The sequence below is a fragment of the Paroedura picta genome, chromosome 11, assembly GCF_049243985.1.
Source record: "Paroedura picta isolate Pp20150507F chromosome 11, Ppicta_v3.0, whole genome shotgun sequence".
Taxonomy (NCBI): domain Eukaryota; kingdom Metazoa; phylum Chordata; class Lepidosauria; order Squamata; family Gekkonidae; genus Paroedura; species Paroedura picta.
The window spans coordinates 15,681,801-15,708,894 of record NC_135379.1 but is presented as its reverse complement, the minus strand read 5'-3'; the positions used below and the strand labels follow the sequence as shown (position 1 = coordinate 15,708,894).

General features: G+C 45.9%; 1 protein-coding gene across 4 annotated transcripts in view; it reads left to right on the top strand.

Moving 5' to 3' along the window:
• ARMC3 (armadillo repeat containing 3) overlaps window positions 1-25,060 on the top strand; it is a 64,173-nt gene extending 39,113 nt beyond the window's left edge. For all 4 annotated transcript variants that reach the window (XM_077303495.1, XM_077303494.1, XM_077303493.1 and 1 more), the window contains 9 exons: window positions 3,877-4,126; window positions 5,563-5,699; window positions 5,857-6,025; window positions 7,231-7,331; window positions 8,187-8,276; window positions 12,041-12,115; window positions 14,904-15,101; window positions 19,033-19,195; window positions 20,468-25,060. In XM_077303495.1, the coding sequence (XP_077159610.1) occupies window positions 3,877-4,126; window positions 5,563-5,699; window positions 5,857-6,025; window positions 7,231-7,331; window positions 8,187-8,276; window positions 12,041-12,115; window positions 14,904-15,101; window positions 19,033-19,195; window positions 20,468-20,677 (1,393 nt within the window). In that variant the 3' untranslated portion in view covers window positions 20,678-25,060. The remainder of the gene's footprint in view (window positions 1-3,876; window positions 4,127-5,562; window positions 5,700-5,856; window positions 6,026-7,230; window positions 7,332-8,186; window positions 8,277-12,040; window positions 12,116-14,903; window positions 15,102-19,032; window positions 19,196-20,467) is intronic.
• Window positions 25,061-27,094: the final 2,034 nt, after the last annotated feature.

Sequence of the window (27,094 nt, the reverse complement as noted above, 5' to 3'; positions counted from 1 at the left end):
AAAATAATTAGATGTGAATGGGTCAAGGTAAAAACTCTTCTCCTTCCATTGCACCAGGAGGCTTCCCTTCAATTGCAGAAATGCTTTGGGCAAAGGGTAGCCAGTTTGAGGATTCTTTAGCCATTCCAGAAATTGCTTTAGTTGTGAAGACATAATTCATCAGACATCCTTGAGCACCCTCAGAGATGTCATGAAACGTTGTACGAGTATCATCACTCAAATACAAGTACAAAAAGCAAATTCAGGTCTTCTCTGAGAAGCAAGACCACTGGTGGCATCTTGCTTGCAAAAATCCACCAACTACCTGGCCGGGGATGGGGGATGGGGGGTACTAGCACAGGGGATATCGTCCGCAGAACAGCACATGAGTCTTGTGTATAAACATGCAAATGACTCACACTTACCACACGTATGCATACACATTGTAAATGCTTCACTGAGTTCTATTTAAAATAAAATTAGAGCTCATTAATAAATGTACAGAGGTTTTTCATAGGTCAGGTGGGTTTAAATAATTCTTCTGGAACAAGCGAGCTAGCCTTTGTTGTAGTAAAGTGACTTAACACTGGCCTCTAGTGACAGCCGGCAGAACTTTCCCCAGCATGGAGTAATCGCAGAACAAAGTTTGAGTCCAGGGGCACCTTTAAGACAAAGCTTTATTCAAGACATAAGCTTTGATGTACAAGCACATTTCTTCAGATAGTACGGAACAGCCAAACATAGAGGGAGAGAAGGGGGGGGGCGGGTTGGTGGGTGGTGGTAAATTGCAAGGAAGGTTTAGCTAGAGTTTAGATGCATAATTAATTGGGCAATTATCACTGAGATAGCTTTGAGACAGTTATCAGAATTGTGCAAATGGCCCTCTATCAGCATACAAATGCAGGAGTTAACGAACAGAAGTTGGGAGTTCAGTGCTAGCCCCCCCCCCCCCCCAGGTCAACACATTCAGCTCTGGTAATTGTAGGCCTTGGTATCAATCCACAATTGGACTCAAATCGTGGTACAGGAGGGTAATTCTTGTGTAGGGCTGTGCTCAGAAGCTTGAGTTCCCTTTAACTAATTTTCACAAGAGGGATATCCTCACAAACCATTTGAAGATGCTTGTATTCTGTGAGCTGTCCCATATGTGGTACTATGTAAGGTCACAGGAAAACAGCCAGTTTCATATGCTGTTTTTTTCTAGTAATTATGTAATCATGATTTAGCCTTTCAGCATGATTTCTGTTGCATGGGACATGAATATCTATGTCTCAAGACAAAACCTATACAATATCTTTTGTGAGGATTAACCAAGGGGTAATCAACCTGTGGTCCTCCAGATGTTCATGGACTACAATTCCCATGAGCCCCTGCCAGCAGATGCTGGCAGGGGCTCATGGGAATTGCAGTCCATGGACATCTGGAGGACCACAGGTTGATTACGCATCTTGCAAGTTCTCCAGGGCACTTTGTCAGGGTGGATATCAAAGGGGGATAAATAGCAGTCATAAAAAAATGTTCACAGCTTTCTTCTTTGCAACATCTTATCTGCATCCTGAGTAGAAAAGCTTACAGGTTGTTTTCTGTTATCTTGGTTGGTCCTAATCAAAAATTTTAAACAACACTTAGTTTTCCATTTTGTTTTGGACCAATCCAGCTATCTGCATGGTGTGACTGATAAGAAAATACCAGTATTGGTTTCTTGGCATTCACGTCTCCTTAAGAAATTGTGCCTTAACAGGGCACCCATTAACTGCATATCACCAGGAATTTTATTAGAAGAAATTTTGAATTATCAAGTTAGCAAATATATTAGGCGCAGCACAACACTCTAAGACAAGCAGCACAGAAAATAGCTTCCTACCTAACATTTAGAGGTCAGCATGAGGAGGCATGCTCTTACTTCCTTGCAGGTGCAGGCCACATATCAAGCATTCTTCCTGCATCGCTGCAACAATTCATAGATGTGGGCCTTTAGCTAAGCTAGTCTTTCTTCCATCCCCAGGCCAGGTAAAGTTTTTGCCCTGTCTGGGTCAGGTGATGACGCTGGACCAATTAGAATCCATTCTCCTTAGAATCCTCTAGAAATTTACCTCATCCCTCTACCCCTCCCATCCTGAGGCACCAGGTTTCTCAGGTAGCTAATTATCCCAGGTCATGCCCTCTCCTTGAAGATGATGAGAACCCAACAAGGCCAGGCTCCAATTAGGAACACCTGTAAGATGGAGCCAACTTGGCATAATATCCATTAACCCTCAGGAGGAGAGAGGGGGAGGGGATTGAGTGGCATGAGAAGACCAGTGGAAAGAATATAGCTACCTGGTGAAAGAAGGGGAATGATTCTAACATGCTGAAGTTAGCTGGCCCAAACCATCAGATTCCTACACCGAAGCAACACCGCACCCTTCTAACCTTCTTGAAACAGGTGTAGCTGGCTTAGGGTGGCACTGTAGGTCATCTGGCTGACTGTTGTTCTCCACAGAGGAGGAATCTTTACCAAGACCTGTGACCTGAAACCCTTTAACTAGGGATTAAACCTAGGGCTTCGTGTACACAAAGCATGTTCTCTGCCCCAGAGCCACAGGCCCTTTTCCCTATGGGCACACAGTGTCTGCTGTACATGAGGCTCTTGGATTTGGACCATGATGTTCTGTGGTCCATACCCCTTAGACTCCTCTGAAAGGGACATGAGGCGGTAGTGAATGTAAGCAGCCCTGCCCCTGTAAGCTCAGCTGAAGACCACCTGGGAACCAAAATTCAGGCACCTCAGATGAAGTGTTGAGACATGTCATAAGTAAGCAAATGAATATTACATCTATTTTAAATCTTTTTATTTAAAATGGGAAATAGCAGAAGCCAGGATTGTTCCCCCCTCCTCTGTTTAGGGATACAGACAAAAATACTTTAAACCACAGTTATAAACAAGAAAACACATGGGTAACAGAGATTTCCATCTGTACATTGCCTGTGCTAGAGGCTCTGCCAGGTTTTGTTTAACAAACAGATGAGCCTGGTATAAAATCACTATGAAACGCTAGTGCGTTCGGCATATGCCTCCTGTTGTTTACAAGAACAATATTATGAAGGAATCTAGAATAGCGCCACTGAAAAGAGGTGTTTTCCCTGGAGCATGCTGCTATGGAAGGTGTGGGAGAATTAGAAATCTGTCTGCTACCTGTAATGTTTCAGAGGGTAGCTGTGGTGGTCTGCAGGAGAACAACTAGATTTGAGTCCAGTAGAAACTTCTGGGTATAAGCTTTTGAGAGGGAGATTTGACTTAGGCCCTAAAATGCACCGGGCTCAAATTTAGCAATGTTTAGATGTTGAATTTAAATTTATAACTTTCAGTGTCTGTTTTTAAATAATTGTTTTAATTTTGTAAATCACCTCAGGCAGGTTTCCTGGAGGGGTAAAGGTAAAGGTATCCCCTGTGCAAGCACCGGGTCATGTCTGACCCTTGGGGTGACCCCCTCTAGCGTTTTCATGGCAGACTCAATACGGGGTGGTTTGCCAGTGCCTTCCCCAGTCATTACCGTTTACCCCCCAGAAAGCTGGGAACTCATTTCACCAACCTTGGAAGGATGGAAGGCTGAGTCAACCTTGAGCCGGCTGCTGGGATCGAACTCCCAGCCTCATGGACAGAGCTTTCAGACGGCTGCCTTAACACTCTGCGCCACAAGAGGCTCCACTCCTGGAGGGGTGGCGTTAAATAAATAATAGTCTATGTATTGAAGATGCTGTGGCTTTAGACTTGGTGAACGACCCAGCTGCCATGTGCAGATCACATGGGGAGTGGTCTGTGGAGCTGATCTGGCCTGAGGAGGTAACATCTGGAGGGGCTGAAGGGGGCCGGGGGCTCAGATCAACCGGCATTTGGCTTTGTATCCTCTCCTCCAGTGCTGTTGCTGAAGCTGACGGCATCGAGCCCTTGATCAGCGTCCTCAGTTCCAGGAGGGACGGGGCTGTGGCCAGCGCTGCCACGGTGCTCACAAACCTGGCCACCCAGGAGCCGCTGCGCCTCAGCATCCAGAGCCACGGCATCATGAGCGCCATCGTCGAGCCACTGCACTCCTCCAACAGCCTCGTACAAAGCACCGCCGCCCTTGCGGTGGCGGCCGTGGGCTGCGATGCCGACGCCAGAGCTGAGGTGAGGTAGACGCGAAACGTTGTTTGCTATTACGAAACCCTGATTCGTTTTCCGTTTCGAGTGTGTCATGGATGAATCCCTTTTTTATCACGTCAGTCTGGGTATGCTCTGTTCGCCTGTCACTCTTTATTACATGTGTGCAGGGCAGTTTGTAGCCTCAGAAAAGCAGAAATGCAGTCTTGTCTGTTAGCCACGTTTGGGAAAGGTGGAGAGTTTAAGCCGCAAGCATTTTTTTAAATGTACTGTGAATGAATAAGTATATACAGCAGAGGTAGTCAAACTGCGGCCCTCCAGTTGTCCATGGACTGCAATTCCCATGAGCCCCTGCCAGCGCCCGCTGGCAGGGGCTCATGGGAATTGTAGTCCGTGGACATCTGGAGGGCCGCAGTTTGACTACCCCTGATATACAATATGAAGACAAAGGTTCAAATATTCTTCTAGGATAGGAACATTTTTGTGGGGAATATTTTTTTTTAAATCGCATATGAACTCTGACTTCCCAAACATGTACACTAGGGTGAATCTTTACCTGTATCGCGTGCGGAATCAAGTGACAAAGGACAGCGCTGAACCGAAGCCAGATTGGGAGTCCCTCCCCTGTTGCTTAGCCCCCGGGTTCATCTGTAGCCAGAGGCATTTGAGAGCCAATCGACTTTTGCTGCAGGGCAGATCAGTTATAGGATGGGGGGTGAGGCAGTGATAGGGAAGAACCATAGGCTGCAATAAGGTCTGGGGAGTGAGGCATTAGAAGAAAGGAGGGGGGGAAATAAGATTATCAAATTGAAAAACAGACAGATCATTTTAAAAAAATGCACACATTGCACTCAAACATGGACATTACGCCCTGTGGTGCGTAATGCAAGGTTAGTGGTAGAAAGTAACGTATGTCAGTATACCAGCTTTTGAGGCACTTGGGTCATGAGTAAATGACCTTGGAGATGGAAAGAGTGCTGAGAAGTTAGCGATATCGGTTAGCCAGCCGGAGCCCTTCTCCACTGGTGGGTTTTTAGCACAAGAGCGCACTCAAGTAGAGCAGGGCACTGGCCTGTCATCTCAGCGGTGGCCTGTGCAAGGAGGGGCAGCACAGGTGCCGCTTTGATACCTCGGCCTTGAGAGCCAGCATGGTGTCGTGTTTAAGAGCGGAGGCCTCTAATCTGGAGAACTGGGTTTGATTCCCTACTCCTCCACAGGCAGCCAGCTGGTTGACCTTGGGCCAGTCACAGTTCTCTCAGAGCTCTCTCAACCTCAACTATTTCACAGGGCGCCTGTTGTCGGGAGAGGAAGGGGAGGCGTTTGTCAGCCACTTTGAGGCTCCTTTGGGTAGTAAAAACTAGTTATTCTTCTGGACCCGTGGCCAAGTCCTTCATCCGTGCTCTCCCCACCGGAAGGAAGGTAGCGTTGGCCAAGCCGTTTAGTGCTGCTGTTTGCCTTTGTAGTTACGGAACACGGGTGGGCTCGAGCCTCTTATTAAGCTCCTCCAGTCAAGGAACGATGAAGTCCGAAGAAACGCCTGTTGGGCCGTCATGGTTTGTGCCAGCGATGAGCCAACGGCAGCGGAAATGACAAAGCTCGGGTAAGGAGAAAGGCCCTGGAAACGCAGGGCAGGAAGGGATGGACTGAGCGATTTGACAGCACATGCATACGTATTTGATATCAATCCTTTGCAGAAAATTAGAGCATGTTATTAGAACAATGCTTCTTTCTCTCTCTTTTTCTTTTCCTTCCAACAGTGCTTTAGACATTCTTGAAGACATTAACTTGTCAATTGGGCGGAAAAATAACTTCAGCGAAGTGGCCTTGGATAAAATACTCGACCACAATCTTCCCCAAAAATATAGTCAGATGGGGTATTTAGCATCCAGCAATATAATTTCGGACGGATTCTATGACTACGGACTGGTAAAAAGCTTTAAGTCTCTGCTTCTTGGGTTTAGATCGGCAGAGCTCAAGGAACTGGTACCAAGGCAAAATTTCATATCCAGGAACCAGTTTATTCTTTCTCACACTTCCCAGGACGTTGCTTGTCATTCTTCTATCACAATCCCAGGTGGAATTGGTCCAGTTTAAGCCCACTGGAACCAGTTGGTGTCCATCACTGCCACCTTCTCCCCTTCCTTCAGTTGGGTGATGATGGACTTCCTGAGAGAGCTGTGCAGTGGAGGAGAGGTCACGCTGCCTTGATCCCAGGAATTTGGCTGTGAGGTGCTCTCCTTCCCAGCCTGACCCTTCTCACTTTATCTTAGTCACCACCTCCTGGTGTTGCTGGGAAAGGAAACTCCCAACAGCACTGTGACACTCTTCCTTATATGTATTGTTTCTCTTGCAACTGTGAATCCTGGTGAGCCTGGGTTATGTGCAGGAATTTGCTTTTTAAAGAAAGATTTGCTCTGCTTTTCTGGACTGCCATGCTATTCAATCTTGATTTGCTGCATACATTACTAATTGTATTATTTATGATAAAACTAGCAGAAAAGCCCATTGTACAAAAAATACAATGGTCTCTATGTCACCTTGCCCCCCCCCCGGCAGCTCCACTGTGGCCTGGAGAGGTTGGGGCGGAGCTGGCCAGGGCAGGGGCCAGCTCTGGCAGGGCTCCCAGCTTCCTTCCCCCCCCCAAACCTGGGCCTGGCGAGGGTGAGCTCTGGTGGGGGCTTCAGGCACACTGGGGAAGCTCTGTTGAAGCCTGGCAAGGCCACGGTGGGGCTGCTTGGGGCAGGGGCAAGCTGTGGCAGGGGCTCCCAGGATCCTTCCCCCCTCACCTGGGCAACTCCACTGAGGCCTGGTGAGTCTGCGATGGGGCTGCTCAAGGTGGGGCTCCTCTTACCTACCTGCCACCTCTTCAAGTGGCAGGAAAGTGGAGGAGAAGCAGTCAGGAACGGGGCACTCCCTGCCTGATTGGCACTCTGTGGAGAGTGACTCCCCAGTGCCCCAATCAGGTACGCGATAAGTCACAACTCCTCCCACCACCCCAGTTGGACTATATTTGTGTTACAGATTTGCTAGTTTCTGCTAACGTTTTGCTTTTCATCGGAATCGATGTAGATAACAGCTCACGTGGAATCTGACCTTAATATGTGGGCTTCTTTCTTCTGATCTCTCTGCAGGTAAAACGGGGTATAAAACTATTGTCTCTGGAGGAACTCAGTGCTCAGGAACTCAATGACCGTCGCGCTATAATTTTAGTGAATGCTAAACCACCAGACACGTGAGTCTGCTAAGCGCTTTTCAGAGTCTTATGCTCAAAACTGATTTAAACTGGGCAGGCTGAAGCTCAGTAATGCCAGGTCTTAGGTTTTGGGGCTCATCCTCAGGACGTCAGATTAAAAGGCTTCTTTTAATACTTATGCATGTACTCCCTGGTGGTAATTTCAAAACACAACCTCCCCCAGGAGACTGAAGCCAAGAATCTGGCTCCAAGAACTCAGTTGCATTTCACATTTGGTCCCTAGTTGGTTTCCATTTTACGGTTATTTATCAGTTGTGATAAATAGTACTTTCCCTCAAAGCCTCATGGATAGAAGCCCTGAATCTTGATCAAGATTCAAGCCTGCATAACAATTTGCCAGTTTCCCCAGTACTTACTGTTTGAACTGAGGCATTCACATTATGGAAATAAAAAGATGGACAAGACATGCACAGGCCTAGACATACAGGTGGATAGAACTGGGGGAAAGAGGAATAAACACACCAAAAAAAGGAAAGAATAGAAGAAGAGGAAAAAGAATAGAAGCAGTGTCTTTTGTGCATGATGCCAAAGGAGTGCTGGATGGTTTCATAATCTCCGGTGTTACTTCTCTTTTGAAAGACTGCACACCGATGGACTTCAAGGTTCAATAAGGTCTCAGGCCATTCCTCCGGGAGGTATTTGGCTCCTGCAAAATGATCCAGAGACTGTTATTAAGATGACTGGGACCTCTCTATTGACTCAAGAATGTCACTATCCCTCCCCACTACACTTATGTAGGTGTTCATGCAGATGTCTTTGTTCTATTCCGTGAGCACACTACCCATTTGTCTGAAACTGCATTGTGAGACAGCTGTGTGTCCTGATTCGTTTCAGAGACGTCCCTCCCACAACGGAGGACAAGCCACACGATTTTCCTCCTCGAACCAGCATTGGCTTCAGAAAAGCGAGTAGAGAAAGAGCCAGGTAGGTACTATCACTCTGCCTCTCTAGCTGCGTCAGATTCTAAATGTGAAGGAAGTTGTTCGGGATTCTGTGTAAAAAATCTTTCTGAAACCATCAAGGAGATGGTAGAGTAGCTTGTGAAAGTAGACTGAAGAATTAAAATTAGAAAGCTGTTTTCACATTCTCCTCACCTTCCTGAGCGGTAAAGTTCTGAGGCAGTGCTACCTTGTTTGGTCCCTGCTGGTGGCCAGGGGGAGCTGGCAGCCCTAGTCCCTGTGAAGGAGAAAGCCCTGGAGACTTCCGTTATCACTGGAATACTTGCTTCTGTCCTCAAGGAGAGGGCGATCTCCCACCTCTAGGGGCATCACCTTAAGGCAGCACAGACTTACTGTCTACCTGTTTTCTCTGTCTCACTGTTTCAGTCTCCAAAATCATTATTCCTTTCACGCACACAAGCATGCAGAGACTCTCCAATGCTGCTTGCTTCCCTCAGCTGGGAGATCTCACCTTCTCCAAGGTGCCAGGAGACCGCCTCCTAGTAATTAGCAGCCATTCAGGGTATATCAGCTGATGCTTCAAATCCATTCACCTAACAGGTACATTGATTTAGCAATCAGACAGCAGCCTAACGGCAACATCCTTTTGAGATAGGCCCTGGTGTCATTTCAGTCCAGATCCACTCCAAGGACAGCAGTCAGGGCAAACTAAAAGAAGAAGAGTTGGTTCTCATATGCTGCTTTTCTCTACCCAAAGGAGTCTCAAAGCAGCTTCCAATGACCTTCCTTTTCCTCTCCCCACAACAGACACCCTGTGAGGTAGGTGAGGCTGAGAGAGCCTTAGTATTACTTCTCGGTCAGAAAAGCTTTATCAGTGCTGTGGCGAGCCCAAGGTCACCCAGCTGGCTGCATGTAGAGGAGTGGGGAATCAAGCCTGGCTCGCCAGATTAGAAGTCCGCACTACTAACCACTACACCAAACTGGCTCTTATAGCCACTGGGGAGTTGTCTGGAGGGACAATTGCCTCCCTCCCCTCCTCACTTGACACCTGTCCAGTCCAAGGGAGATGGACCACACAAATTGCAGGGGATGCTCCTTCCAACCGGGGCAAGCCAGGCACAGCTTGCAGATGGCCATGCCTGTGCCTGGAAGAGCTACAGGGGGTGTAGCTCTTGTTGTTGTTGTTGTTGTTGTTGTTGTTGTATATTTATATTTATATTTATATTTATATTTATATTTATATTTATATTTATATTTATATTTATATTTATATTTATATTTATATTTATATTTATATTTATATTTATATTTATATTTATATTTATATTTATATTTATATTTATATTTATATTTATATTTATATTTATATTTATATCCTGCCACTCTCAGCCAGTCTCGGCAAGCCGGCTCATGGCGGGTCACAGAATAAAATATACTCCCCTAAAACCAACAATTAAAAGCTGCCCAACAACCGGCGGCAACCAACCTACCCGCCTCGCTGGGGAATCAGGGATATTCCACCTTTGGGGAAGCCCATAGATCTTCTCTTTGCCCTGGCCTCAACCATAAGCCTGGTGGAAGAGCTCCGTTTTCAGGGCCCTGCGGAAAGGCGGAACAACTCTGCCAACAACCCTTTATTTGTATATTTCCGCATCTCTATTCAAGCTTAACCTGCATTGAACTGGCCATTCTTACCATGTATTTTTGTGCCTCATTTTTTAATTGTTGTTGTTGTTATTAATTAGGTTAATATCCCACCATTCACAGCAAGCTGTCTCGTGGCGGGTCGCAAGATAAAAGAACCCCACATAACAAATAACTCCCCGCTAAACCCCGCATTAAAACTGTTCCATGAGCTCAATTCCTGGCAGCAAACTATCACTCCCTCCCCGTAACCGTTCGGTATGCCAGCTGCATCTTTTTCTTTTTACCTGTCCTGTCTCATATTCTCCCATTGCATAAAGCCAGTTATTGAGGGGGGGAGTAATTACATAGGAAATAAATAGTAAGGATTTATTCTTCTGCTGCTGCTATTATCTGTTGCTTTATGTCGCTGGCATTTAAGAAATGTGGAAATTATGCTAAGTGCAATAAAAAAAAGACGTGTATTGACCAAGGGGCGCATTGCCATTTTGCTCCTCCTCATAATTATTATACAGTCGACAGATCTTTCAGTAATACGGCCATTAAAACAAATCTTGGTACTTGTACATATTTAGTTAACGGTGTTCTTGCTGCATCCAAGGTCTAGTTGCCAATATGTTGAATTATTAGTGCTGGCAACCTTGAACACATTCCTTCCCCTCTTTAGCTAAGTACGTTCCATTTTATGTCTATTATATAATAATAGAAAGGATGATCAGTAACATTTTGTGGTCAGAGGGATTTCCTCTGGCTGTTCTTCCTTGTGGATTGGACAGAATAGAAACCTTGGTGTGTATGCGTTTTTTTAGGTAACATGAAAAAATAGCTAGAAGGGATACCTTTTTGCTTTTTAGAACTGGTGTTAAGAAGAGAAGTTCTATCAGGCCAGTGACCCTACTCTGGTTGGCCACAGCCCCCCCACCCCACCCAGGGTCACAGAAAGAGTACTCCCAGAACAGGCTGCTTGCTTTAAACTCTTTGACAGGACATGCCAGGGATGAATCTTGGGACATTCTGCATCCAAGAAGGACGTAGATAAAATTGAAAAGGGCACAGAGGAGAGCGATGAGGATGGTCTGGGGCCAAGGGACCAAGCCCTATGAAGATAGGTTGAGGGACTTGGGAATGTTCAGCCTGGTGAAAAGGAGGTTGAGAGGAAACATGATAGCCCTCTTTAAGTATCTGAAAGGTTGTCACTTGGAGGAAGGCAGGATGCTGTTTCCGTTGGCTGCAGAGGAAAGGATGCGCAGTAATGGGTTTAAACTACAAGTACGACGATATAGGTTAGACATCAGGAAAAAAAATTTCATAGTCAGAGTAGTTCAGCAGTGGAATAGGCTGCCTAAGGAGGTGGTGAGCTCCCCCTCACTGACAGTCTTCAAGCAAAGGTTAGATACACACTTTTCTTGGATGCTTTGGGCTTAACCTGTGCTGAGCAGGGGGTTGGACTAGATGGCCTGTGTGGCCCCTTCCAACTCTAGGTTTCTATGATTCTAAGAGTGTGCTGTACTGACTTGAGTCATGGCCATTTTCCATGGTTAATCCAGAGTACACCTAAAATATACCCATTTTATACTAGCCTGTGCATCCATTGACATCCGTTTGTACAGTAAAGTCAAGTATGGTGTTGGTTCCCCCAGAATGATGTTCAGGTTGGTCAATGCCCAGCAAATTTTCAATTTAAGGTGTATTCTAATGTGGGACAGTTTATCCATTGACAATGTCAGCACCATTGAAGTGCAAACACGCTATTGTATTATAATAAAATCAGAGTCCAGTAGCACCTTTAGGACCAACAAAGATTTACTCAAGGTGTGACATTTTGAGTGCAAGCACTTGAAAGCTCACGCTTTGAGTAAATCTTTGTTGGTCTTAAAGGTGCTACTGAACTCTGATTTTATTGTGCTACTTCAGACCAACACGGCTACCCATTTGACACTATTGTAATGTCACGTTATTTGACTGGTAATCAGAAAGGTGTTTCATGAAAACGTGGGATTGTGTCTGATAAGTTGCTGGAAAACTAGTGAGACCCACTGCTGACACTTACGTTGACCTCTGCATAATGTGTGCACAAACCCCTTAACCATTTCTAATGAATTCAAGGCAAAATGGGGGGGGGGGTTTACTTTGTAATTTTGATAGCTCAACGGACGACAAACCGGACTCCCCAGGACGTTCTTCAGTCAGCAAAGGCAGCAGTCGAGAGAAAGGATCAAGGTACTGTAATTTGAATGATCTAACTTTATTCTTATGTAGAGCCGGAGGGTGAACAAAAGCAACTCTTTCGAAGCCAGGCTTTTATATGCATTCAAGATAGTTGTGTGCTTCAAGGCACGCTGATTTGGAAGACAGGCAGAACCTAGCGTTCTCTGCCCCCCTTTGGGTCATGGCCAACATGGTAACTTCCCTACATGGGTAACACAGGGAAAAGTAAAATATAATTCCAAACTGCCCGTATAAACCCAGACAGCGGGCCCTTGCTTGACTGATATGTGCACAGCAGCCTTGGAGCACAGCATTAATTACAGGAAACCACCTATCTGTTTTAGTTGAATTGTGTGCACAGCGCTCTCTCTCTCTCACTCTCTCTCTCTTTTAATTAGCTGTCTTTTCTGCACAAGCCAATCTTGCTGATGTGTCTGGATCCCATTTGGGGACTTTTAGTTACATCAAGATTTTTTTTTCCAATTATGGCTTCTTAATATTCAGTAAATGTGGCCAAATGATATTAAACCTGCTTCACATTCCACATAATTTGATGGATTCAGATCACCCGGAGCCACGCCTGAGCTTCTTCAAAGCTTACAGTGCGGCACATATATCAGATGAAGAAGCAGGTGATGGTAAGCTCTCACCCAGTGCTGAGTCCTCCACGCCTTTCTCATAGCCACCTGGAAATCCAGGCAGCTTCTTGTTGTTTCAGACTGTTCTCCTGGCTAGATGGGCAGTGTATATACATATTTAACTTCCATATATTTTTATTTGAAAAAGAAAGAAGAGTTACATCATCTGTTCTACCCATAACAAAACTTCATGTCACACTAAATCTAAGTCACTGTTCCATGTATTGTTTATATGTTTAATGTAAACCGCCCTGAGCCTCCAGGGAGGGCGGTATAGAAATATAATAAATAAATAAATAAATAAATCCTATGCATCTTCCTCTCTAATGCTGTAAGCCTATCACATTCGTAGTATTCTTTCATTTTATCTAAGACAGATCTCCTTGCTGGAATTTTCCCCATTGTCCACATTTTTGCCAGCATATAAAATAAATGTTATACTTCTTAGGAATAAAGCTTATGTAATTCAAGAATAATGCTGCTATCATTCCCTTTTGAAAACATTTGTAACAACCGTCTTCCAATATTTCACTACCCCGACATATTTCCACCAGATGGGTTGCATATATTAACAGCAGCAACGCTGTAAATAAATGCATTAAATATATCTCTGCATATTCCAGATGCTTTGGTTGGTGTTTTCTCCATTGATGTTTTCTAAATGCTGTACAAGAAAGTCCTGATGTCAAACACTTATGCAGGACTCCCGGATTCGTGCTGTCTAGAAACAAGATCCCCATCTCACTCACCCGTATGACGTAGAACTTGAATAGAAGGAATGGGAAATGCAAGATTTGTAGTCAAACAAAAAAAATAATAATTGAGAACATCCGTGGGGCATACACTGTTTCTTTTGCAGCCCTGCTTCTGCAGCTTGTTCTGCCAATGCTATAAAAGCCACATTTTTGCGGTTTCCTGAGGGCTAGCATTTCCTGAGAAATATGGTAATGCGAATTACCCTTAACTGCAAAAGGACTGTCAGTATAAACTCAGTGGGCATCTCAAAGGTTATAGATAAGTGAATCCATCTGTACATTTCTGCGTATATATTTCTATGCCATCCTCCCCCTGCCCACAGCGTTTAATTCATCTGTTTGGTTCTCTCCTTGCCAAATTATCTTCTCAACCACCTTGTGGGAGAGGTTAGTCAAACGAATGGCCGTTGAACACCCAGTAAGCTTCAGGGCGGAGTGCATATCTGATCCTGCTCTCCCGCAGTTCTGATCAAATAACCTTTAACTCTACTTCATGGGTTTTCTCTCACAGTTTGAGACCACCAAGACCCACTGGGGAACACTCACCAAGATGCCTGTTTCGTATTTCCCATGAAACAAATGCTGTACTGAGACACAGATAAGAGGAATATTTCCACAAGAGGCCCAAGGAACACATTTTTGTCCTGTTTTGAAAACATTTTTAATATAGCTGCCACAGTATTACAAAACCAGTTTTGAAAACGAATGCTGTGACTATCACAGAGCTGGTCCTCACATGTGAATAGATTCAAACCATCTTAGGCAGGGGTAGTCAAACTGCGGCCCTCCAGATGTCCATGGACTACAATTCCCAGGAGCCCCCTGCCAGCATTTGCTGGCAGAGGGCTCCTGGGAATTGTAGTCCTTGGACATCTGGAGGGCCACAGTTTGACTACCCCTGATCTTAGGCCTTCTGCATCTTGATGGGTGACCCATGTGGTGGAGAGATCAAAATGGCAGCCATGTTGGCAATGCTTGAGTTGATGCAGTCATCAGATCACCTGCTGGCCCTGTTCATTCAGTGCTCAGTTCATACCGCCATTTGCCTCATTGTCATGTTTCAAAAATGGCTTAGGAGTGCTACTCATTTATAAGGGGAAATAATCTCCTAGTTATATATTTACTTGTTTCTGTAAATAAACTTGCAAATCTCCAACAGAGTCTGAGCTCTTTTTGGAGTTCCCTTTTTGAGCGGACATCCTAGCGCTAGAATTTAGTAGGCCAAACAAAACTTGTGATTGTGAAGATACAGGAAATTTTGAAAGAGGTTGAAGTGCATGTAATAAGGACAGATGTTCTCTCCAGAAGCAACCAGGGAAACCCATCAACGCTGTCTCTACAGTTAGACTCAGGGCTTTGGAAACACAAATGTTCTTCACATGTTTGTCATCATTTTTCTAATCAAAGAAAAGGGAAAGGAAAAAAGGAAGAGGAGAAACCAAAAGAAGAAGACACGGAGCATGCGCATAAAGTAGTCGAAGAGGTTCCTGAAAAGGCTGTGTGGCTTCCCCCCTTTGACCCCATCCTGCTGGATTACATCACTGAGGTTTCCAAAACAATTCTGCCGCTAGCATCCACCCAACAACAGGTTATAGCGCTTGCACAGTGAGTAGAAAAATACTAGTGTTGTAAATACATGTGTGAGAATGGGATTGTCAACTCCAGGTTGCGAAATCCCCGGAGATTGGAGGGTGGCACCTGGGAAGACAGGGTTTGGGGACAGGCACCTGAGCAAGGAATAAGATCCTGGGTTCCACCCTCCAAGCAGCCACTTTATCCAGGAGAATTGGGTCACTCTCTAGGCAGGAAATCAGTTGTAATTACAGGAGATCTCCAGGTCCCCACTCTGGCTGGAAAACCTAGAGAGTCCATTCAGCTTTAGAAATGTGTTGCCCAAAATCCTCATTAGCATTTCCTTCCCAACGAGCATCACTTCCATCTCATTGGATTTCAGTTTAGTCACAATGGCCATTTGAGGGTTGCTAGGCAACCCCCAGCTATAACTGCCTAGGCCAGTGTCAGTGCAAGGCGAGAGGGAGGCAGACTCAAAATGGGAAAAGACAGGAGGAAGTGAAGGCAAAGAGGGAAGGGGAGGGCCCAAAACGGAGACAGGTGAAGCAGGGGGAAGAGGAAACCAGAGGGAGGGAAGGAGGAACATACAAGGTATGTAGGTAGGTGGGACGGAAAGAAGGGGAAGGGCTGTCAGTGGAGGGAAAGCTGAAGGTGGGAGGAGAGAAAAAAGGTAGGCTGGGGTGGGGCGAGGTTGTAGGCAGTCTGGGGAGAGGGAAAGAAGAAAAGTAACAGGGAATGAGGAAAACTACTCTCTCCAAGTCCTCTACAAAAAGTGAAGCAAGCGTAGGCCCTGTCCAAAATGCACTATTTAGGGATAATGTACAGATGAAAACCCTGGACCGCTTGTAGCTCTGGAAACTGGAAGGGAAATGTGAAAATCTTTGGTACGTATGGAGGAGAACACTGAAGGTGGGTACAGCAGATTAAAGAATTAACCACAGTGTATGGTTTATAGTGAGTTTTAAGTTTTCATAAAACGTTTGTTGTCTATAAATTATGCTGGACTGTAGAGATAAAGAAGAGAAGAAAGAGAGAAACTATGAAACCACAATATTATGTGGAGTGAACGATTTTTCTGCTCTTGGAATCCAAGTAGATCCTGATGGTGTCTGAAGAAGTGATCAGTGACTCACGGAAGCTCATGCCACACATTTTGATAGCCTTTAAGGTGCTAGTGGACCCTCGCTCTTTTCCAAGGAGATGGCTGACCATGGAGCTCCCTTATTGCTTTCAGTGGGCTTGTGTCTGCCAAGCTGGCCATGGGCCCACAGTGCTCATCCCTTGGGAATAATGGCAGGCACATTGCACTGAAGCTGAGAATGATCCCTGCCATACAACTCTGAGCCACTTTGCCTCCTGAACCCTGCTGTCCTTGTGATCCCATATATACGCAAAGTGGTAATGTAGCATGCATATAGCAGAGCTTGCCCGTCCTGCTGCCCTGCCTTGCATGATTGTAATTTCATTGTAGTAAGTTGCCACTAAATTTTAGCCCAATTATGCCAATAAACATGTCTTGAGCCCCATAGGATGTCTTTAGCATAGCTCATTCACTATGGCCAAATCAGTTCGTTGTGTCACATCATTGCTGTCTCCTCAGTCCCCCTCTCACCATTGTTCTCTGCTGTCCTCTCTGTCCATCCTTTTCTATGACAAGTGGAACCACTGTTTATTTATTCACAGTATGGTGTGTATAGTCTAGGCAGGAGATCTGAGGACTGTTTGGCAGTCAGGCAAGGAACAGTTGGAGCTGGTTTGCCATTTCCTGCCTCTGTATCATGACCAAATAGTCTCCCACCCAAATACCAACCTACAGCTGACCCCGCATCGCTTCCGAGATCTGAGTTGCCTGTGCTGTCCAGGTCAGGGTAGCAGAACTCCTGTTTGGATGTAACTGTGTTACAGCTGGCAGAGGTGACTCTTACAAAAGGCAAACCCCTCGGTGTAACATGAATCTGATAAGATCATGTGAGCAGATAAACTTATCCTCCCATCGCAATTCCATTGGTTGCAATGGTGCAGTGGCTGCTTAGCTGAGTCCAAATGCTGTTGCAGCGCAGGAGTGCTCATAGGCTCAAGCTGTTCCCCCCCCCTCCCATGCATATTTTTGGGTGAACAGGTTCAGAGAAACAAAGGCAATGCAGTGTTTTCATGTCTCACATGCTGTGCCTTCCAGATGTGAGCTGCTTGCCTAGAGGAGACTACTTGGCAGCCAGTGAGAGTTTTTTTTTTATTAAAAACCCACACATATATTTTATGGGTTGCAGTTTGGTTGCTGCCCATCGGAATAATTTCTAAAAAGAGCCGGAGCGGCTTGACCTATAAAGATAATGTAAATAAGAGATGGCCTACAAAAAACAGCATTAGCATTTTAATTTGTCCGGCAGCACTCAAAAGAACCGGGCTAATAAAAATGGAAATAGCTACAATGATAGCAGTGCGTTTTTTATTTGCCCTGCGGAACTGGTATACTGAGAGCCTGAGGGCTGGTTTATACAGTCCCAACGAGGTCGCTGCTTCCACTTGGCTGCATTGAGGATGCTGGCTCAGAAAGCAGCTGCCTTACTTGTCTGTGCGATTAGGCCCTGCACATGCTACTGGAGTGGGAAACAGCGAGCAGAGGCACCCCCTCTCCACACTGTTTAGACGCCAGGTGATCTGTCTGTCAGACAACAAGAAATGAGTCCGAGAGCACCTTTAAGACCAACAAAGATTTATTCAAGGTGTGAGCTTTCCTGTGCAGGCGCATGCCTTGAATAAATCTTTGTTGGTCTTAAAGGTGGACTCAGTTTTTGTTGTGCTACTTTAGGCCAAGAAGGCGACCCATGTGATTCTGTCTGTTAGAAGGAAGCACTGAGTCAATTGGTCAAATGGTCTGGGGAAGCCAGTGTCTGGAGCTACATCACATACAAACAAACGGCCAAAGTCATTCATTCCAGTTCAGTGCTGTTGCAGAGGAGAGAACTAAGGAGGCAAAATTCTAGAGCGCTGGTCATCCCCTGGACTGTGTGCTGAGCTCATTGTGGTTTGTTTTCATTGGTGTTTGGCTGGGGCGGGGTGGGATGGCGTTCTTGGCATCTTCGGTCACTCTCAGCAGGCCACCCAGTTGTTGTTTTTTAAACTGCCTCTGCATTTGTGATCCGCCATAAACTAAATGAAAACAGAGAAGCAAGAGGGGCTGGCTGCAGTCTGGTGCTCTGGTCTAGTTGCTTCGTAGAATCATAGAGTTGGAGGGGACCTCCTGGGTCATCTAGTCCAACCCCCTGCACTTTGCAGGACACTCACATTCCAATTGCTCATCGACTGTAACCTGCCACCCCTTTAAACCTTCACAGAATCAGCCTCTCCGTCAGATGGCTATGCAGGCTCTGTTTAAAAATTTCCAAAGATGGAGAACCCACCACCTCCCGAGGAAGCCTGTTCCACTGAGAAACTGCTGTGTCAGGAACTTCTTCCGGATGTTTAGATGGAATTTCTTTTGAATTAATTTCATCCCACTGGTTCTTGTCTGTCCCTCCGGGGCAAGAAAGAAAAACTCTGCTTCGTCCTCTGCATGGCACCCTTTTAAATACTTGAAGATAGTTATCAGATCCCCTCTCAGTCACCTCCTCTCCAGGCTAAACAGACCAAGCTCCCCCAACCTTTCCTCATACGTCTTGGTCTCCAAACCCCTCACCATCTTTGTTGCCCTCCTCTGAACACGCTCCAGTTTGTCTACATCCCTCTTCAACTGTGCTTCATCCGGCGTGTTCAGAGAGCGACCACTTTTTATACCAGCTAGGATCTTGGAGGATCATTGTCCATGGGGTCGCGATGGGTCGGACACGACTTCGCACCTAACAACAACAACAGGATCATGAAGCCGATCTTATGTGGGATTTGAATTTAATTTTTTTTTTTTACTATATACTGGACTGAAGTTATGGAAATGGTTTTAAATTCCCCTTGGTGGATTTGAAAACAGGTTTGTTGCCGACAAGATGGGCGGCCCGATAGAAAGGGAGAAGCTGCACGAGTTCAGCTGGGAACTTCACATCAGCGAGATTGAATTTGAACTTAGATGTAACGTTGTGCCTATCGGGAAGATCAACAAAGGGACCTTCTACCACCGGGCCTTGCTTTTCAAGGTAAGGGTGGAAAGGCTGGGGCCAGTTTTCCGAATGAAACAATGTTCTGAATGAAAATAACGCCAGTTTTCTGAATGGAAAATTCCTGTTGCCTTTGTTCATTTTTTTTAATATGCTTCAATATACTGGCTTTAACGTCGATATCATCTTGCAGCTGCCGTTTGATCCTTAATGGCTGAACTATTTAAATCATTTTGAGTGTACTAAATGTCCATTTCCTGTCCGGCAAAGAGCTGCGGTGTGCTTCTGTCGGCATTCTAGCTGTAAGCACTGCTGAATGTACTTAGCAGGAAGACGGGAGTGATGTTCGCACCACACTCCTCTCCAGGCAAAACGAGACTAAATGTGTAGCTAAATGATTGAAGTTTTAGGGAAGAATTTGATCATTTAAAAAAATGACACACATTCTTCCCCCCAAATAGTGGTGGCAACTGTTGTATAGTGGGTTCGACAGGGAACAAGCGAGGCGCAGTCGTGCATTACAGCTCTTTATTATTTCTTATAGCGATTCCAGGTTGAAAGTAACCACGCTGACTGGGGACTTGCCTGGACAAGCCCCCAATATAGACACATGGGCAGAGGTGGGCACGCCCTTAGCTGAGCCTTGATTGGATCAGTGGAGCCTGATTGATTTAAACTCATTGGACCCCGCGGTTGGGAACCTGGCAGCTCATTGGCTGTCCAAGGCTCAAGTTCATCGAGTCCTTTGTTTGGGACCCCGGCAGTTCATTGGCTGTCCTTCGGGGCTGCTTGGATCCTGCTCCAAACTCAGCCCTCTGCTTCCTCGCATACACAACAGCAACCACAAATCAAACCTGTGTTCCCCCAATATCTGGAGGAATATCTAGTTTGACCCTAACCTGCAAGCTGGAAAGTCACCTGATCACTAAGTGAATCACTGCAGTCTGGCCTCAACCCAAGGCCCTACCAATGACAGAGGCACTGGGAGAGGAAGAGAGATTATACTTAACCTATTGCGGTCAAAAGCACATCCTTTCCTCCCAGGGCATTTCAATCTCTCATTTCCCAGTTCCCTCTTGGGTAAGAGAGCCATGCAGCACTGCAGGCATCTAAGCAGATGTGGATTCAAACCTCATAATTCCACTTCCAGCATACTGTAGCACAGAAGAAGCTGTATATGGTGGAAGGCACTCTGGTCAGCCCCCTGCTATTCCAATGGGGTGCAGTGACAAGAGGCCTGTCCTGCATATATCGATCATCCCTTGGCACAGATGCTAACAGATGTTGCTGCATGCTCACTTCCTTCCACAGGTCTTAGCAGAGAGAATTGGCATTGGTTGCACCTTAGTCCGTGGAGAGTACAACAGAGCGTGGAACGAAGTAAAACTGATTGACGAGTCTCCCTCGGGAATACCTGGCCTTCTGATTCCTCCCCAGGTGTTCATCGTTGACCTCATGTTCCAGCCAGGCCACCTGATGAAAGAAGGCACTGCAGAGGCAGATAGCTATAGACGGATTTAACTCGCTTTCCAGGGCTGTTCAAAAAGCCACTGATCAATGAATTGTATTAATTTTGCAGACCGGGGCTTGTATGAATTCTTGGCAAAGGGCTGCTCAAGTGAAGCTCTTTGATGTGGTCCGAAGGATTAATATGGGCCTCTGGATCTGGGGGGTCGGGGGAGAGGGCTGAATTTCTAACTTGAAATCATAAGAAAGGCATAGGAATCTCTGACCCCGTTCATGTTTTTGATGGATTTAAAATAAAATTCCGATACCAGAAGCTTGGTTACAGACTTTATATCCATCCATTTTCAATAAGTCTTGTCCAGAAGAAGTGATATTTGTTGTACTGAAAGTACCATTTCCCTCGTGTGTTGTTATGGCCACACCATTTCCATTTACCATTAAAATGAGGACAACATGGAAATGAAGGACAAGAAATATATATACTGTCTTTAGCATCCAGCACTCAAATGGGAACAGTAAGAAGGCTGCCTAAAAGATGGTTTGGTGTCATTAGCGTGACAACACAAATTGAAGAGCGAATGATCCAAGATCCTGGGGAAAGGTAAAATGTTGATTTGGGCTTCCCAGGCTCTCCAAACAAAAGTTTAGCGCTGTCAACGTGTTATTCAAATGGGGTTTGTTCATCTAGTACGCAAACACCTAATGCAAGACACAACAGGGGTACTCCAGAACTAAACAGAGGTTTATTGCAATAAAGGGAGGCTCAGTGGCAAAGACCCAAGGATTCTTGTAGTAAGGCACAGAGTTATAGAATCATAGAGTTGGAAGGGACTTCCTGGGTCATCTAGTCCAACCCCCTGCACTCTGCAGGACACTCACAACCCTCTTGCTCATCCACGTGTAACCTGCCACCCCCTTGAACCTTCACAGAATCAGCCTTTCTGTCAGATGGCTGTCCAGCCTCTGTTTAAAAATGTCCAAAGGTGGAGAACCCACCACCTTCCCGGGGAAGCCTGTTCCACTGAGAAACCGCTTATTGTAAGTACCTTGACCTGGATAGTCCAGGATAGCCCAATCTTGTCAAATCCCTACAAAATATTGATCAGGATCAACTAAGGGTTTGTTTTGATAAATATTTGGAGGGAAGACCACCAAGGAATTTTACATTTTACCAGGACAATTGCTAGGTCCATTCTGCGTGACTTTAATGTAGCAGAAGGCTTGCAAATTGTAAACGCTACTAATTTGCAGTTCCGCAAGACGTCGCACACAATCTGCAACACTCCTGAAACAGTCCCACGAAAAGCGATTCGTTGTAGTGCCTCAAGGGAAATCAGGAAAAGTGAATTCACCCTCTGAAAAGCACTACACTCTTGCGAACAATCTGCAACACTAGCGAAAAAGACCTGTGCGTTCCCATTGTTGCAGTTCCAATAAAGGCCCTCCCCCTGGCTCTCTCCTCCGAACTTCCGGCGAAGCGATTGCCATTTTTTTTCCCTCGGAGCGAGCGGAGAGCAACGAACCAGCGAGGCTTCATTCACCCAGCGAGGCTTCTCCGGCTACAGTCCCTCCACATAAGTGCTTTAAAGCTCCCCTAAGTCCCCAAGCACAACACAGCCCTGTTTGCAAGTTCCCTTTATTTTCGGCTGAAAATCGCGCCCGTGTGGGGGGGGGGATTTTTTTTTCACTCGAGGGAGCGTGGTAATGATGACTCACCAGCTCACACGCCAGCTAGATGGGTCTCTACGTTAGGAAGAATCAAGGCATATTTGTTGCAACGTGTGTTTTTCTTTTTTCTTTTAAAAACTGTTCTTAAAGGGAAAGGGGCTTTTCCGGAGCATGATAACAACCGCCCATTGGTTGTTCGTTTGATGGCCAGGGTCGGGACCAAGCACAGAAAAAATCGCTTCCTTTCTAGCGATTTTTGCGAGACCGGAAACCTGTGGGAAACGAATGAAACGCTACTGGATTCCACTAGAAAGGCAGGCATGCGTAACGCCGAGATTGCACTTTTAAAAATAGTGTTTCCACTTTGTGGAACCAATTGGCAACATTGGTCCTTGTGCGGAACCCCCCCTAGATTTTGGGGCTTGGACAAATCTCCGGAACAACCTTTCTCAACTTTTTTACCATTGAGAACCTCGTGTAATATTCTTAGGCTTCAAGAAACCCCAGAAGTGGCAAGATCATGCAGAACAAGATTGGGAAACAGAGCTGTGAACGCGCCCACCTGGTGTGTCCCCCTTCAAGCCTGTCATTGGCCATTTTGGGAGGGCTGGGTGGGTTGACATGACCATATATGGTCATATCACCTGATAAATGTTTAACAAACTTTAAAATATATATTTAGATTTATAAACTCAAGGGCTGTCAAGAAACCGCAGAGTTTCAGAAGCCTGCTCCTGAAGGAATTCTGCTTCCTGGCCTTTCTTAAGCCACAGTCTGAGGAAATTGCTTACAGTAACTTCCTTTGGACAGCAAATGGCCTTGCCCAGCCTTGATTGGTTGGCATTTCATGCTTCTCTGTTGGCGAAGCAAATTTATTAGAAAGCTCAACACAAACAGTGAGTGAGGCTTGAGACGGACCTAATCTAGAAAAAAATCCGGGCGGCTGAATTCTTTATGATATTACTGTTTGCACTCTTAACACTGAACCCCTTCAGCTGCATCAGTGTTTTAAATTAGGGAATCTCAGGAGAGACCCAGGACAAACACTTGGATTAAATATTCATATGAGGCTTAATCCACTCTCTGCAATGAAGACGAATATGAAATGTAAATGGGAATCTAAAATCATTGCTGGAATTCCTCAGGTTCTATTTGATCAAATATTGTCACTTCAAAGTGATTTGGAAATGGGGCCTTGAAATATCGTCGTGGGCTTGGACTATAGACACCCTCCCATTCCACACCCCCCCAGGGAAAACACCCAGAGAGGAGGAAAAAAAGCACAGTGTTAATGAAGAGCTCGACCTCTGCTAATAAATCAGCAGCAACATAATCTTGTGTATGTTTTAATTAGGCATATGTGTCATTTTTGTTAATTGCAAGATGGATGAAGTCCCAGAAGACTAGGAGGGTTCAGGGAAAACTAGGTCCCTGTGCCCGATTCCCACCTCATCCCTCATGAGGAAGATTTTGATTGTCCATTCCTTTTCAGTTCCTACTGGAGAATTTAGTCATCCTGCAGCTTTTTCACTCCTGCGCATTCATAGCAAACACCACTAAGAATGGCACAGAACCTCCTGCATCAGGTATTTCAGGCCAAATTCCCTTCCATGAGGAACACAAAAAGAACTCGGGCAGAAGGGCCATTTGCCTCCGATTGGCACATGAAACATGACATACGCTGCACTTAAATAATTTCTCTTTTACTTTTTTACGATGCAGTTGTGAATTAGCTCTTTCTGCATTTGTAATTAGAGGATGTAACAGATGGCCAGGGCTTAGTTTGGGGTGATAAATCCATTCAAATAACCTACAGGAAGCTGCTGTAGGCATCATGAGTAGCCCAGCGTTTTGTTCAAGATTTGTGCTCCCCGGCATGGAGTCCTACGCTGGAGCTCCTGAGAATTAAAATACCTTTAAGAACTAAAATACTTGAAACCTAAACTTGGATGACAAATCTTGTTCAGAATGAAGAAGATCTAAAATGTATCAGTCACAGAGGATAGGTCCTTAAGAACTAAAAACAGATGAATGGATTTGAATCGGTCAGATTTGTTCAAAGGGAGGGGAGGAAAAGGTTGAATATCAACTGAGTTCTTGTAACAGGCAAATTCAATTTGGAATGTAAAAAATGGGTAGAATTGGAAAATTGTGAAGCTCCCTGAGTGGATGATAGTGAATTAGAAAAGAGAAGTTTTAGAATGGGTTAAACGGTATTATTAATGACAGCAAGTTGGGTTACTTTTTCGAGTTAACTGGAAATATCCCATAGACTTCCTGCAGTGCAGTGACAAAATAGTATATAAAAGACAGGAGATTTTAGATTAAAGAAATATAAATATTTAGTCAGAAAGAAAATTGTTAAATTAAAGTAATTAGTAAGATATAGAGTATGGGAAATGGGCAAATAGGATACATCTGTTCCACTTGGTATTTCTGGTAAGGGGTTGGAGGAGGAGCTGGTCTCATGGCTTAAGTGCCATTCAGCACTTAACACCCACTCAGGGCAGCTGTCCCGCCCCTGAGTACCTCCTCCTCCAACCGGCTTGCCTGTCTGTCCAGCGTCCAGCCAATTGCCTTCTGTCCCCCATCCGTTCCCTTCAAGGCTCGGAGGCTGCAGATCCCTGCCGCGTGAGAGCTGCCCCTGCCAGTGAGATCGCTTCCTGCAGCCTTTCCAGGTCCTGGAGGGAGTTAGAGGCCATCCGCTGAGTTCACCCCCCCCCCATATTCAAGAAGATGAAAATTGAAAACGGGGAATAGAACTATATTATTTATCCAGAACCTGTTTTGGTGGTTATATTATATTTTGTTTTTTTGTTATGAACATTTAACTAATAAAGAAAATTTAAGATAGCCAAGTGGCCGGAGTCGTCTTCTTGGTTTTTATTTATTTATTTTATTTTATTTATTTAGATTTATATACCACCCTCCCCGAAGGCTCAGGGCGGTTTACATTAAAACTAGTCAACGATACATGAAACAGTCTTTGTTAAAACATACAGTAATTAATAACAGTGGTTGTAACCATATAACAGAATAATGTAACAGTATAACAATATAATAAAATAATATAACGATGGAACGGTGCAATACCACAACAGGTCCAGAGCGCTCTGGTGGAGTTCTGGGAGGAAGGGGGGAGGGGGGAGGGGGAGGGGGAGGCGTGGGGGGGAGTGGAGGCCCTTCATTTGCTGTTGGTTGTGCCTGGTCTCAACCAAATGCCTGGCGGAGGAGCTCCTTTTTGCAGGCCCTGCGGAACTGTTTAAGCTCTGTCAGGGCCCTGATCTCCTCCGGGAGCTCGTTCCACCAGGTGGGGGCCAGGACAGAGAATGCTCTGGCCCTGGTCGAGACCAGGCGGACTTCTTTAGGGCCAGGGACCATTAGCTGGTTGGTGGCGGTGGAGCGCAGAGCTCTTTTGGGTTTTGATGGGTGGCTGATGGTTTATGCACTCTCTCTTGGGGAAGAGAATAGCTCATCAGGAGTCAAGAAGTGTCTGAGCCATGCAGTGGAGACCAGCCGGCTGAGTGCAGGCCTCTGCAAGCTCCCTGTGCTTTTGGACCCGTTCACTCCTCACACCTGCTTCCTGCTGTGTTTTCATCCAATTCCTGGCCCTGGTCTGCTGCTGTCACTCATTTCCTTGGTCTCTGACCACCAGGCACGAAGCCAACACACACCTACTAAAACCAAAGATCCTTTCCCCTCTCTCTGTCTTTCTGTGCCAAAGCAGCAAGTATGGACTATGCACAGATTTGCCCCCCCCCCCCCCATTAAATCTGTATCCTGTGCTGGCCAAAAACTGGCGTGAACATGCAGAGAGACAGAAAGAATGAGGATTTTCCTGTTTACAGAACTCGCAGTGACCTCAGCCAAAGAGTTTGCAGACAGAGCTGGCATCAGGGGTTAGCAGCACTGGGGCACTGCCAATGCCCCCAGGCAATGCTTACAGTTGGCACTTCCTCTGTGGAAGGATTGACGTGGCATCTGGCTGCTTTGCATGCAAAAAGACCCAGGTTTAATTCCTGCATCCGCTATAGCAAGGACCGGGTAGCAGGTGTTGCGAAGGACCTTTGCCCAAGACCCTGGGGAGCTACTGCCCATCAGAAGAGGCCCTGTGACAGTGTTGTGTGTGCTTGGTCATCACACTGCCTCCACAGGGGGAGTTTGCTCCACTGCCTGGGCTTCAGGCTCTTGGGGCAAGAGGGCAAGCGAGTGGCTGGGAGCATTTTTAGTGCCTCAACTGCTTAGTTGCCTGGGCAGATCACACCAAGGATCAGTCACTGTCGGCTTGGCTGCTTTGCACTGTGGCACTGCCACATCTAGAGGGATTTATCACAGCTGCCATCCCTGGGCACCAGCCCCTTTGAGAGCCAGCATGGTGTAGTGGTTAGGAGCGCGGACTTCTAATCTGGCATGCCAGGTTCGATTCTGCACTCCCCCACATGCAGCCAGCTGAGTGACCTTGGGCTCCCCACGGCACTGATAAAGGTGTTCTGACCGAGCAGTGATATCAGGGCTCTCTCAGCCACACCTCCCTCACGGGGTGTCTGTTGTGGGGAGAGGAAAGGGAAGGCAAATGTAAGCCGCTTTGAGACTCCTTCGGGCAGAGAAAAGCGGCATATATGAACCAACTCTTCCTCCCTGCCTCCCTCCCTGCCTCCCTCCCTGCCTCCCTCCCTCTCTCTCTCTCTCTCTCTCTCTCTCTCTCTCCCTCCCTCTCCCTCTCCCTCTCTCTCCTGTTACCCTGAATCCACCCTTCCCATGGTCTTCCATAAACTTTCTGACCTGGCCCAGTGCAGGTTATAG